This window comes from Bubalus bubalis, chromosome 5 (genome assembly GCF_019923935.1).
Source record: "Bubalus bubalis isolate 160015118507 breed Murrah chromosome 5, NDDB_SH_1, whole genome shotgun sequence".
Taxonomy (NCBI): Eukaryota; Metazoa; Chordata; class Mammalia; order Artiodactyla; family Bovidae; genus Bubalus; species Bubalus bubalis.
The window spans coordinates 81,432,311-81,446,522 of NC_059161.1; the positions used below are offsets into that span (position 1 = coordinate 81,432,311).

The 14,212-nt window shown below is 42.8% G+C and overlaps 1 protein-coding gene across 2 annotated transcripts in view; it reads right to left on the reverse strand.

Moving 5' to 3' along the window:
* Window positions 1-7,907, reverse strand: part of HEPHL1 (hephaestin like 1) — a 104,203-nt gene extending 96,296 nt beyond the window's left edge. For both annotated transcript variants that reach the window (XM_006042135.4, XR_006551264.2), the window contains exon 1: window positions 7,674-7,907. In XM_006042135.4, coding sequence (XP_006042197.3) covers window positions 7,674-7,843 — 170 coding nt within the window. In that variant the 5' untranslated portion in view covers window positions 7,844-7,907. The remainder of the gene's footprint in view (window positions 1-7,673) is intronic.
* Between the last annotated feature and the right edge of the window lie 6,305 nt (window positions 7,908-14,212).

Consider the following 14,212-nt stretch of genomic DNA (forward strand, 5'->3'; position numbering starts at 1 on the left):
TTTTTTTTTTCATTTATTTATTTTTTAACTGAAGAATAATTGCTTTAAGAATTTTGTAGTTTTATGTCAAACCTCAACTTCTCCAATTCTTTATTTCTAGGGTGAACATTTGTAAAGCATCTTTCTCCTTGCATTGCAAAAAATTTTCTCGAACCAGAAAGTCAGATAAGATATTTTTCATTTAGTTTTTTTTAATTATTTAATTAATTGGAGGCTAATTACTTTACAACATTGTGGTGGGTTTTGCCATACATCAACATGAATCAGCCACGGGTGCACATGTGTCCCCCCTCCCATCCTAAACCCCATTCCCCTCCCTCCCCACCCGTCCCTCTGGGTTGTCCCAGAGCACAGGCTTTGAGTGTCCTGCTTCATGTATCAAACTCGCACTGGTCATCTATTTTACATATGGTAATATACATGTTTCAATGTGTAGCCCATCTTATTTCGTTTTGTATCCCTACCTAATTCCTTCTTTGAGATTATTTTGAAACAAATTGTATCACTTTTATATAAATACCTTAGCACATGCATGCATGTGTGTTAAGTCACTTCATTCATGTCCGACTCTTTGCCACCCTATGGACTGTAGCCCACTAGGTTCTTCTGTCCATGGGATTCTCCAGACAATACTGGAGTGGGTTGCCATGCCCCCTCCAAGGGATCTTCCTTACCCAGAGATGGAACTCAGGGATAAAACCCACATCTCTTATATCTCCTGCATTGGCAGGTGGGTTCTTTACCACTAGAGCCACCTGGGAAGCCCACATACCCTAGTAACTACCTCTAAATATAAGCTCTTAAAATATAACTAGTATATCATTATCACACCTAAAAAATGAAAAATAGTTCTTTAATATCATCATACATTCAATTAATGTTTGGTGTTGTTTAGTTGGTAAGTCATGTGCGACTCTTATGAGGCTCTAAAGACTACACCCCATCTCTCTGACCATGGAATTCTCCAGGCAAGAATACTGGAGTGGGTAACCATTCCCTTCTCAAGTGGATTTTCCTGACTCAGGGATCAAACCCGTGTCTCCTGCATTGGCAAGAGGATTCTATGCACTGAGCCACCAGTTAGTCAGTCAGTTCAGTTCAGTTGCTTAGTTGTGTCCAATTCTTTGCAATCCCATGAACTGCAGCAAGCCAGGCCTCCCTGTCCTTCACCAACTCCCAGAGTTTACCCAAACTCATGTCCATTGAGTCAGTGATGCCACCTAACCATCTCATCCTCTTTCGTCCCTTTATCTTGCCTTCAATCTTTCCCAGCATCAAGGTCTTTTCAAATGAGTCAGCTCTTCGCATCAGGTGGCCAAAATACTGGAGTTTCACCTTCAACATCAGTCCTTCCAATGAACACCCAGGGCTGATCACCTTTAGGATGGACTGGTTGGATCTCCTTGCAGTCCAAGGGACTCTCAAGAGTCTTCTCCAACACCACAGTTCAAAGCACCAATTCTTCAGTGTTCAGCTTTCTTTATAGTCCAACTCTCACATCCATACATGACTACTGGAAAAACCATAGCCTTGACTAGAAGGATCTTTGTTGGCAAAGTAATATCTCTGCTTTTTAATATGTTGTCTAGGTTGGTCATAACTTTCCTTCCAAGGAGCAAGCGTCTTTTAATTTCATGGCTGCAATCACCATCTGCAGTGATTTTTGAGCCCAAAAAAATAAAGCCTGACACTATTTCCCCATCTATTTGCCATGAAGTGATGGGACCAGATGCCATGATCTTAGTTTTCTGAATGTTGAGCTTTAAGCCAACTTTTTCACTCCCCTCTTTCACTTTCATCAAGAGGCTCTTTAGTTCTTCTTCGCTTTCTGCCATAAGGGTGGTGTCATCTGCATATCTGAGGTTATTGATATTTCTCCCAGAAATCTTGATTCCACCTTGTGCTTCTTCCAGCCCAGCATTTCTCATGATGTACTCTGCATATAAGTTAAATAAGCAGGGTGACAATATACAGCCTGACCTACTCCTTTTCCTATTTGGAACCAGTCTGTTGTTCCATAGCCAGTTCTAACTGTTGCTTCCTGACCTGCATAGAGGTTTCTCAAGAGGCAGGTCAGGTGGTCTGGTATTCCCATCTCTTTCAGAATTTTGTGATCCACACAGTCAAAGGCTTTGGCATAGTTAATAAAGCAGAAATAGATGTTTTTTCTGGAACTCTCCTGCGTTTTTGATGATCCAGTGGATGTTGGCAATTTGATCTCTGGTTCCTCTGTCTTTTCTAAAACCAGCTTGAACACCTGGAAGTTCATGGTTCATGTATTGCTGAAGCCTGGCTTGGAAGATTTTGAGCATTACTTCACCAGCGTGCTAGATCAGTGCAATTGTGCAGTAGTTTGAACATTCTTTAGCATTGCCTTTCTTTGGGATTGGAATGAAAATGGACCTTTTCCAGTCCTGTGGCCACTGCTGAGTTTTCCAAATTGGCTGGCATATTGAGTGCAGAACTTTCACAGCATCATCTTTTAGGATTTGAAATAGTTTAACTGGAATTCCATCACCTCCACTAGCTTTGTTTGTAGTGATGCTTCCTAAGGCCCACTTGACTTCACATTCCAGGATGTCTGGCTCTAGGTGAGTGATCACACCATTGTGATTATCTGGGTCATGAAGATCTTTTTTGTATAGTTCTTCTGTGTATTCTTGCCACCTCTTCTTAATCTCTTCTGCTTCTGTTAGGTCCAAACCATTTCTGTCCTTTATTGAGCCCATCTTTGCATGAAATGTTCCTTTGGTATCTCTAATTTTCTTTCTTTTGTGTGTGTGCGTGTGTGTGTGTGTGTGTTCAGATATGATCTTTTTTTTTCCTGTTTATTTATTTCTTCATTTTACTCTACAATATTGTATTGGTTTTGCCATACATAGACTTGAATCCGCCATGGGTGTACATGTGTTCCCCATCCTGAACCCCCCTTCCACCTCCCTCCCCATCCCATCCCTCTGGGTCATCCCAGTGTACCAACCCCAAGGACCCTGTATCATGCATTGAACCTGGACTGGCGATTCATTTTACATATGATGATTTACATGTTTCAATGCCCTTCTCCCATTTTGAAAATTATTTCTGATGCCTGGGAATTATACTTCTCAGGTGACTTTAAGGATTATATTTCTGGACCTCGCAGGTGGTGCTATGGTAAAGAACCCGCTTCCCAGTGCAGGAGATGTAAGAGACGCAGGTTGAATCCCTAGATGTAAAAGATCCTCTAGAGGAGGGCATGGTAACCCACTCAGTGTTCTTGCCTGGAGAATCCCCATGGACAGAGGAGCCTGGTGGGTTACAGTCGGTAGGGTCACAAAGAGTCGGACACGACTGAAGTGACTCAGCACACACATGCACGTTATACAAAGTAAGGAAACTGATGTTCACGGAGATTATGCGACATGTTCAAGGTTACACAGCAAACTGGGGACAAAGCAAGGACTAGAAGTCAGGCCTCTTGATTCCTGTTCTAGGCCTTTTCCTAGAAAGAGCCATGACAGTGGAAAGAGCAATGACAGAAATTCGGCTGTCATGGATTTCTAAACGCTGGACATTTTCTGGTTGTGAATATCTAAGTTGTGAATATCTAAGTTGTGAAATTAAAAGACACTTACTCCTTGGAAGGAAAGTTATGACCAACCTAAATAGCATATTCAAAAGCAGAGACATTACTTTGCCAACAAAGGTCCATCTAATCAAGGCTATGGTTTTTCCTGTGGTCATGTATGGATGTGAGAGTTGGGCTGTGAAGAAGGCTGAGGGCCAAAGAATTGATGCTTTTGAAGTGTGGTGTTGGAGAAGACTCTTGAGAGTCCCTTGGACTGCAAGGAGATCCAACCAGTCCATTCTGAAGGAGATCAGCCCTGGGATTTCTTTGGAAGGAATGATGCTAAAGCTGAAACTCCAGTACTTTGGCCACCTCATGAGAAGAGTTGACTCATTGGAAGAGACTCTGATGCTAGGAGGGATTGGGGGCAGGAGGAGAAGGGGACGACAGAGGATGAGATGGCTGGATGGCATCACTGACTCAATGGATGTGAGTCTGAGTGAACTCTGGGAGTTGGTGATGGACAGGGAGGCCTGGCGTGCTGCGATTCATGGGGTCACAAAGAGTCAGACACGACTGAGCGACTGAACTGAACTGAATATCTAAGGAGCAGAGCGTCCTCAGAAATGCTGTCTACTCATCCTGCCGAAGCCGAGTGAGAGGCACGGTCACATCACCCAAGATGACCCCTTGCTCCAGGGAAAGGTGTTGCAACACAGAGTGCACATAGTGAACTCCATATTTTGTGACAATTTCATAGGTGTCACTGGCACCATGAAACTTGTGAATCATAGCCCCTGAGACATGTGTCCTGTGGTCTTCAAGCAAGAGTCAGCAGCCAACCACAACTGTGCCTTCTTAGAAACTTGCTCTGAACCACCAGCCACATGCGTGGTATGATTACTTCCTGGCATGATTACTACTAAAAGCCAGCACATGTCACAGCCTCACCCAGGCTCCCCTTTCGAGTCAGGAGTCTGCCCTGCATAAACACTGCCCCTCGACACACCAGAAGGAAACACGTGGGAACCTTGGCCTTCCAGGTATGATATCTAGCATGCCAGCTACTCCTAAAGGGCAGGAATCCTCCTCCAGGGAACCACAACATTTGTTAAACAACCTCACTCTAATCTGATGCCAAACTGTGTTTTAGTCATGTCTGCTTTTTTTTTTTTCTTTTTCACCATAACTATTTTTGTATATTTTATTGTAATTTCTTCAAAGCCCCATCTGCTGGCTGAAATGATCAACAGAAAGCCCTTAACTTCTTCTTGCACCCAGCCTTGTGAAAATGGTATCTTAGTATTTGATTATTTAAAGTACTTTGAGTCTTTAAATAGACTCACAGACATGGGAAACAAAGTTATGGTTACCAAAAGGGAAGTGGGTAGGGGGATAAACTGGGAGCTTGGGATTGACTACACACTACTACATTCGAAATAGATAACCAACAAGGTCTTAATGTGTAACACAGGGGATCCAGTATTCTATAATAACCTAAATGGCAAAAGAATTTGAAAAAGAATAGATATATGTAAAACTGAATCAGTGCTGTAAACAGACACTAACAACATTGTAAATCAACTGTCAGTTCAGTTCAGTTCAGTTCAGTCGCTCAGTCGTGTCTGACTCTTTGCGACCCCATGAATTTCAGCACGCCAGGCTTCCCTGTCCATCACCAACTCCCGGAGTTCACTCAAACTCACGTCCATCGAGTAGTCCCATATAAAATAAAATTTTAAAAATAGATAAAGTACTTTGGGTGTTTGAATAAACCCAGGTGACTGGTTTGGTCACTGACACCAGTGATCATTTCAACGTTTTTCTGGAAAGAGTGACAAGTGAGACTAAACCTGCCCTTGGTAAAGAATTGGGTCTCTCTAGAAAGTTGTTATTACTGGAACTCCTACTTCCCTCAAAGTTGAGTTTAATTCAATGGGAAAGGATCACCTTTGCCAAGAAAAAGTTTCACAGTGAAAAAATATTAGCTCTGAAGCCAAAGGAATGTGAGTTTGGTGATGAATTTTACACTGTAAACTCTGGCATATATTTAACCTCAGAGCCTCAGTTCCTGGTTTGTAGAGTGGGAATGATAACAACTGTATGCAGTAATGAATTGAAAGTCACTGGTGGAATCCCTGGGTCAGAATCAATGCTACTGAACAGCGATAATGACATGAGCATTTTAGGAGAAAGAATTCTGTGCCTATGGAAAGGCAGTCCAACATCCCATTGAGCTTAAAGCCTATGCTCAATGCCCTCAACGCATACATCTTGAATAGTTTCCCATCCAATAGCAACTGACAATGATCATTTTTTCTATTGAGCCCTTTTTGAGGATAACTGAGCTCCACTTTTAGGGAAGGCTGCTGGGAGTTAGGGGAGCCTTACAATCTCAGCTCCATTTGTTACAGTACAAACTACCACCATCAACAGTCTGCAGATGTGAAATACAAAGAAGTCAAGAGTCTTTTCTGGAAATAGCCCCCTGGACATGAAATTTCCTGGTACAAAGCTTAAGAAAAAGTCTTTCTCGGTAGCCTGGCATGAACATCATCCTTTCTGAATAAACAAAACACGACTATGCCCCTTTTGTGTTGTTAGAAAGCCTGGAAGCCATGGGTCCAAGCCAACTGGATCTTTGGTCTTCCCCCAGGTCAGGAGGACCTGACTCTTATGGATTTGACAGACCCCATGAATCTTAGCAGCTAGAAGATGAAACATGGATGTTGAATGCGCTCGGCACTGCCTATCAGGAAAGAAAGAACAGAACTTCCCTGGTAGTCCAGTGGTTAAGACTCTCAGCTTCCAAGGCAGGCAGCCAGGGTTCGAACTCTGTTCGGGGAACTAAGATCCCACACACTGCAATGGAGAACTTGCGTGGCAACTACTGAGCCTCTGCTCTCTGGAGCCCATGTGCAGCAACTAGAGAAGCCTGAACACCTCAATGAAGACCCAGCACAACTTAAATAAATAAATGTCTTTAAAAAAAAAAAAAGGAAAGGAACAAGTATGTGAATATACAACTATTTCCAATATATCTTCAAAGATGTTCTAAGAACAACAATGTTGAAAATATGCATGATAGGACTTCTGAAATCAGAAGCTGATTTCAGAGGGAGCTCAAGGGAATAAATTATTATGATTATTAAGTTAAGATTACTATCTTAGATTAAGATCTTAATAAATTAAGATTATTATTAAGATTATTCCTCCCCCTGGGAGGATGAAGGGGAGCAAGGGCTGCTTTGTGCAAAAATTAAAAAGTCAGCGACAGAGAATGTTGCAGCACCATCTCACCCAGCTATGCCCTGGGCTCTGAGGATAAATACTGCCCTCAGACTGAATGGATTGGGGTTGGAACAAATTTCTCACCAGCAAAATAAAGCCATTTTTAAGTGGGCTCAAGGAAATTCTTAAAATACCAGCCAAATCTACTACAACTGCCCCCCTCTTTTAAACATTGAAAACCAAATCCAAAATGTAACTACCTATGGCATATTTATCTCTAATGACTATGTTTCATTCCAAAAATTAAAACTTAGAAAACACTGTGTATTTTAACGGTGAAGAATTCTTGAAAATTCTCAAATTTTTATCCCAAAGTTTAACTTTTTTTGGCAAAGTGAGTCCAGAGTCCCTAGAAGTTCTTAGTGGTATCTAGGGGAAATTGCCCATATAAAAAATAGGTCATTATTCAGAACACCTGGTTATGTATATGACTCTTTACAGGAAAAGTGAACAGATAGAACTAAGAATCTCTCTCCCAAATTATACACTTGCCCATGCAAGTGCTCTCTAAGCAAACACAAAGCCTTCCTGTTGATCTAGATCAACTCATACCCATTGTATGAGCTTCCCAGGTGGCTCAGTGATAAAGAACCCGCCTGCCAGTGCAGAAGACAGGAGTTTGATTCCTGGATGGGGAAGATCCCCTGGAGAAGGAAATGGAAACCCACTCCAGTATTCTTGCCAAGAAAATCCCATGGACAGAGCAGCCTGGTGGGCTACAGTCCATGGAGTCCCAAAGAGTTGGACACCACTGAGTAACTAAACACCACCACCATCCATTGTAGCAGCCCAAGGAATACAAACTGGAGTCTCTGAGGACCCCAAGTTCACTCACTTGTCTTCTGCGAAGCTTTTCCCAGTAATGACGTTCTTCCCTTGGGGCACATAGTTCCAGTATTCTTCCACAATCCCAATGTGGTATGTTCTGGTGACTGCGCCAACCAGCCCAGACAGACCCAGGAGTGTGAGAAGAAGGATGCTGTCAGCCTGCCGCTTCCAAGGCATTTGTGGATGTAACTTGGGCCAGCAGCCTGCACAGGGACCAACCCTGCCTGTCCCTCCCCCTCACCCCCAGCCAGTTATAAATAAGGAATGGACAAGGCCCAGCTCCTCCTCCTCAAGGAGTTTGGGGTTGGGACAGAGGCTGACAACTTGTGTAAGCTCGATGAGGTAGTGGCTATGGTGACCAAACTTTTGCCAGCTGTCCAGGAAATGCATAACTGGCTTATTTACTTACTGTACAAACCAAACAGGTTTGGTTCTGTAAGTCTTGGTGCTCTGCTGTAACATTGGTCTTTTATCTTTGCCAGGAATTTGCAAGGACTGTGTGTAGCTAGTCAGGCTCCACTGTCCATGGGTTTCTCTAGGCAAGAATACTGAAGTGGGTTGCCATCTCCTTCTCCAGGAAGAATGTCAGTGCAAAAAGTTAAGCTGATACCTTCCTCCTGCTTCCTCTGTTTTCTCTACACCTACTTAAAGGAATATATTAAGATTGGAAAACTAGGCTGGTCTGCATGGAGCACCAGGAAACAATCCCATGCACCAGGGGAAGCTTCATCTCTGTCCCACAGGCAAAAGGAGTGATGTCATCACCCCCCGCCATCTCCAGCTTGTTTTACGAGGCTACATGAAACAATCAACTCACATCATAAAGTTTATAACAACATTGTAAAACCTCGCTAATTCTCCATTTGCTCATGTACCATCTCCCTCAGATTCTCTCAAATCCCATCAACAAAAACAAGGCACTCAAACCCCCTAGTTCAGTCAAAATTTTACAGTCCATCATCCCCAAGGCCAGGGAGCTGCCTTTCTCAGGATGAAGAAAAATCATAAGGGAGAAGAAGGAGAATGCCCATTCACCTGTTTACTCGATCTGTGACCTAGAATCTCCGTGTTGAAAGAGACCTCATCCAACCCTGGAAGACAGCCAGTCTGATTCCCCTGCGGAGTTGCTTTTGAGACAGCAGCCCTGGAAGGAAGAAGATGCCCTCCTGGCTGGGCTTTGAGGTTAAACAGACCTGTGTTTGAATCCAGTCCCACCATTTACTGATTGAGTGGCTCTGGATAATAACCCGATCTCTCTAAGTTTGTAAAATGGGGACAGAGGGATTATTCAGAAAATTTAAAGGATGACCTAGGAGCAAATCTAGATGAGCTTGGGCTTGATAACTTTCTAGATACAACACCTAAGAAACAACCCATAAAAGAAACAATGGATAAGCTAAACTTCAAAAATAAATGTCTACTCTGTGAAAGACACTGTCAAAAGAATGAGAAGGAAAGCCACAGACTTAGAGAAAATACTTGCAAAAGACATGTCTGATAAAGAACTGTTATACAAAAATATACAAATAACTCTTGCTAAGTCACTTGCTAAGTCTTGAAGATCCCCTGGAGGAAGGCATGGCAACCCACTCCAGTATTCTTTACTGGAGAATTCCATGGATAGAGAAGTCTGGCAGGCTACTGTCCATGGGCTCACAAAGAGTAGGACATGACTGAGCATGCGTGGGCATTTGGAAATATCCCAGACCAAATAGCCTTTTGTTTATACCCAAAGAAGCACACAGTCTCAGTATACTATCAAAAACATCATTAGAAAAAATGCCACACAATTCTTTTAGACAGGAGAAGCAGAGGCATAAATAACACTGATCAAAAATGCACAAGTTAACTTTTCTGTCCAGGGTACCACCTGAGGCAGGTACCACCTAGCTTCTGATTCAAAACAAAGCCCCCAGAGAAGACCCAGTGCACAGGAGGTGCTGGAGCTGATAAGATTAGTGCACTCAAGCTATTTGAAGCAGAGAACATGGTTACTGAGGGGCACAAGGGCCCAGGAAAGAGTTTACTAAAAGCAATGAAATAAAGTTCTGGAAAGTTTGACATTCTTCCTTACTCTCGGACAATAAAGATGCTACTCAACAAGCACCTGAATTACATAAGAGCTCAGGTGTACAAAAGTATGTGAGTGGATGCTGTGTTCCTATGACATTCATCTCTGAAAATCCATTGCTAAATACAAGGTGTTGGAACTTCCCTGATGGTCCAGTGAATAAGAATCCACCATACAGTGCAGGGGATACCATTCGATCCTGATCTGGGAACCAAGATCCCACATGCCATGGAGCAACGAAGCCCACGGGCCACAACTACTGAGCCCCAAGTGCTCTGGAGTCCACACGCCACAGCGAGAGTCCACGAGTGGCAACAAGGATCTTGGATGACACAGCGAAGACCCTGTGTGCCACAAGAAAGATCTGACACAGCCAAATAAATAAATAAGTTTTCAAGTAACAAATAAATAAATAAATACAAGATGTCATGGACAATGTCAAGAATTTGATTAGGAACTCTGTAAGTAACCACATGAACAAATACTTTCAATTCCATTGGACACTATTCAGACATACATAAAGCAGAGAAATGCAAGATTTGTAAAGCACCCACTATGTGAGATGGACAGTCCAGATATTCACTCCATGATTTCTTCAGTATGCTCACCAGGTTTAAGATATGGTAAACCTTGATGTCAGGCATAGTAGAAGAGAAACATATTTTTGGATCAAATCATATTTCTCTGAAACATAGTATGGACTATTTAGACAATAAAACTTTTAGTGTGAGAAGCCAATTCAGATAAATAGCATTCCTGCTAGCCTTAGCTGAGGTGTCATTTTAAATAAAAAATAAACTGTAAATGACCAAATTGGCTGTCTTGGTCTTTAGCTTTTTTGTGTGTCTTAAGAGAAATATTAAATACTCTTTAAGAGATTTTCAATATCCCAAAGTCTGACCAAACACTCTCACCAGTCCAGGCCTCTAACTGCCCTGCCACAGTAGATCTTGGCTCTTCAACCTCCTTGGGACCCCCAGTTTCTTGATGGGACCTCTTTATTGATATTTCTCACTAAGAGCCTTAGGGCTTCCTGGCTGCTCTCACAGGGGCCAGGGTGACCTTCCCGTACACAGATGGGATCAGGTCTCTCCACCACTTGAGACTTTTTGGCAGGTTCCTATGGCCTTCAGGATAAGGGCTGATGGCCTTGACTTGACTTTCAAGGCTGGCACTAATCTGGTTCCTAGGGACTAGAGCCCTCTCCTCAACATTTAGCCCAGGCTCTGATCATCATCATCGCCACCATGGCAACCAGCGCGCCCTTCATTTGTGCTGCGGTCATCACTTTGTAGATGCCTTTGCCATAGCACTTGCCACACTCACACAGCACAGTAATCATCTGTTTGCTTGTCTGCCCTCCCACACAAACACCCATCAGAGACTTCTTATCGGCAGGGACTAGACTTTATTAATCCCTGTGTTCCCAATGTCTGATATTAAATGGTGAACCAACACATGCATAAATGAATGAATGGATAAATATATATGTTAGATGCTACCAATATGTACCAAGAGCATGTTATATATTGGTTTCTATGCAAAACTCTTTACATGCATTATCTCATTTAATTATAACAACATCCTTATCAGGTATGCACCTTTTTATCTGCTTTACAGATGAGGAAACCAGAGTTTAGAGGGGTTCTGGAACTTGCTCAATTCCCACAGTGGTAAGCAAAAGAGTTCTGTGAGACTCCAGTGTCAGATTTCTACCTGGTACACTTAGACCAAGGAGAACGGGGAGCACCAGACATTACGGTTTCCTGCTTCATTCTATAGGAGGACTTGCTCACTTTAAAGAAATATTTCAGGACTGTTCAAGGACGTGTCCATTAAAGATTCACCAAATGCCTTCTCCCAGCCCAGTCCATGCAGCCCTGACAGCCAGTTAAGTTTAGTTCAGTCGCTCTGCTGCTGCTGCTGCTGCTAAGTCGCTTCAGTCGTGTTCGACTCTGTGCGACCCCATAGACGGCAGCCCACCAGGCTCCCCGGTACCTGGGATTCTCCAGGCAAGAAAGAACACTGGAGTGGGTGTTCAGTCGGTTAGTCATGCCCAACTCTTTGCGACCCTGTGGACTGTAGCACGCCAGGCTTCCCTGTCCATCACCAACTCCCAGAGCTTACTCAAACTCATGTCCATTGAGTCGGTGATGCCATCCAACAATCTTATTCTCTGTCGTCCCCTTCTCCTCCCACCTTCAATCTTTCCAAGCATCAGGGGCTTTCCAAATGAGTCTGTTCTTCACATCAGGTGGCCAAAGTATTGGAGTTTCAGCTTCAGTATCAGTCCTTCCAGTGACTATTCAGGACTGATCTCCTTTAGGATGGACTGGTTGGATCTCCTGGCAGTCCAAGGGACTCTCAAGAGTCTTCTCCAACACCACAGTTCAAAGCACCAATTCTTCAGTGTTCAGCTTTCTTTATAGTCCAACTCTCACATCCATACATGACTACTGGAAAAACCATAGCTTTGACTAGAAGGACCTTTGTTGGCAAAGTAATGTCTCTGCCTTTTTTTGTTTGTTTTTAATTTTTAATTTTTTTATTATTTTATTTTATTTTTAACTTTACAATATTGTATTGGTTTTGCCATATATCAACATGAATCCACCACAGGTATACACATGTTCCCAATCCTGAACCCTTCTCCCTCCTCCCTCCCCGTACCATCCCTCTGGGGCCTCCCAGTGCACCGCTGATGTATAGAACAGTCTTTTGGACTCTGTTTTTTAATATGCTATCTAGGTTGGTTATAGCTTTTCTTCCAGGAGCAAGTGTCTTTTGATTTCATGGCTGCAATCACCATCTGCAATGATTTTGGAGCCCCCAAAAAATTAAGTCTGTCACTATTTCCATTGTTTCTCCATCTATTTGCCATGAAGTGATGGGACCATGATCTTAGTTTTTTGAATGTTGAGTTTTAAGCCAACTTTTTCATTCTCCTCTTTCACTTTCATCACGAGGCTCTTTAGTTCTTCTTCACTTTTTGCCATAAGGGTGGTGTCATCTGCATATCTGAGGTTATTTATATTTCTCCTGGCAATCTTAATTCCAGCTTGGGCTTCATCCAGCCCAGCGTTTCTCATGATGTACTCTGCATATAAGTTAAATAAGCAGGGTGACGATATACAGCCTTGATGTACTCCTTTCCCAATTTGCAACCAGTCTGTTGTTCCATGTTCAATTCTAACTGTTGCTTCTTGACCTGCATACAGATTTATCAGGAGACAGGTAAGGTGGTTAGTATTCCCATCTCTTTAATAATTTTTCAGTTTGTTGTGATCCACACAGTCAAAGGCTTTGGCATAGTCAATAAAGCAGAAGTAGATGTTTTTCTGGAACTCTTTTGCTTTCACAGTATCATCTTTTAGGATTTGAAAGAGCTCAACTGGAATTCCATCATCTCCACTAGTTTTGTTCATAGTGATGCTTCCTAAGGCCCACTTATCTTCTCATTCCAGGATGTCTGGTGAGTGATCACACTATCATGGTTATCTGGGTCATGAAGATCTTTTCAATATAGTTCTTCTGTGTATTCTTGCCACCTCTTCTTAATATCTTCTGCTTCTGTTAGGTCCATACTGTTTCTGTCCTTTATTGTGCCCATCTTTGCATGAAATGTTCCCTTGGCATCACTAATTTTCTTGAAGAGATCTCTAGTTTCCCATTCTATTGTTTTCTATTGAATAGAATAGTTTCCCATTCTATTGTTTTCCTCTATTTCTTTGCATTGACCACTGATAAAGGCTTTCTTATCTCTCCTTGATATTCTTTGAAGCTCTGCATTCAAATGGATATCTTTCCTTTTCTCCTTTGCCTTTAGCTTCTCTTCTTTTCTCAGCTATTTTTAAGGCCTCCTCAGACAACCATTTTGCCTTTTTTTGTTTCTTTTTCTGACAGTTAGAGAAAGCCCTAATTATTATGGAACACCCAACCATGCCATTCTACTTCATTCCTCCTTTTAATGTTCTGACCCTCCACCCATTCTGCTTCTCAGTAAATTCCCTCCCGTCCCCCTAAACCCTCCTAGGCCCTTCCTCTGGGAAGCCTGCCTTGGTTCCTCCCATCACACCCACCATGCAACTTCCCTCCCATTTGTCCTTTCTTTGTGCTTCCTCTGGACTTTGCACACATGCTTATCCTTATTTATATTATTATTTGCTTATGTGTCAGCCTCCCTTGCTAGGCTCTAAGCTCCTTGAGAACAATGTCTCACCAGCCTTCAACACCTCCTTCACACTCTGCTTTAAGTTTTACTAAGGCTTAGAAAAAGAATCAGAGAAGGCGATGTCAACCCACTCCAGTACTCTTGCCTGGAAAATCCCAAGGACAGAGGAGCCTGGTAGGCTGCAGTGCATGGGGTTGCGAAGAGTTGGACCGAGCACCTTCACTTTCACTTTTCACTTTCATGCATTGGAGAAGGAAATAGCAACCCACTCCAGTGTTCTTGCCTGGAGAATCCCAGGGATGGG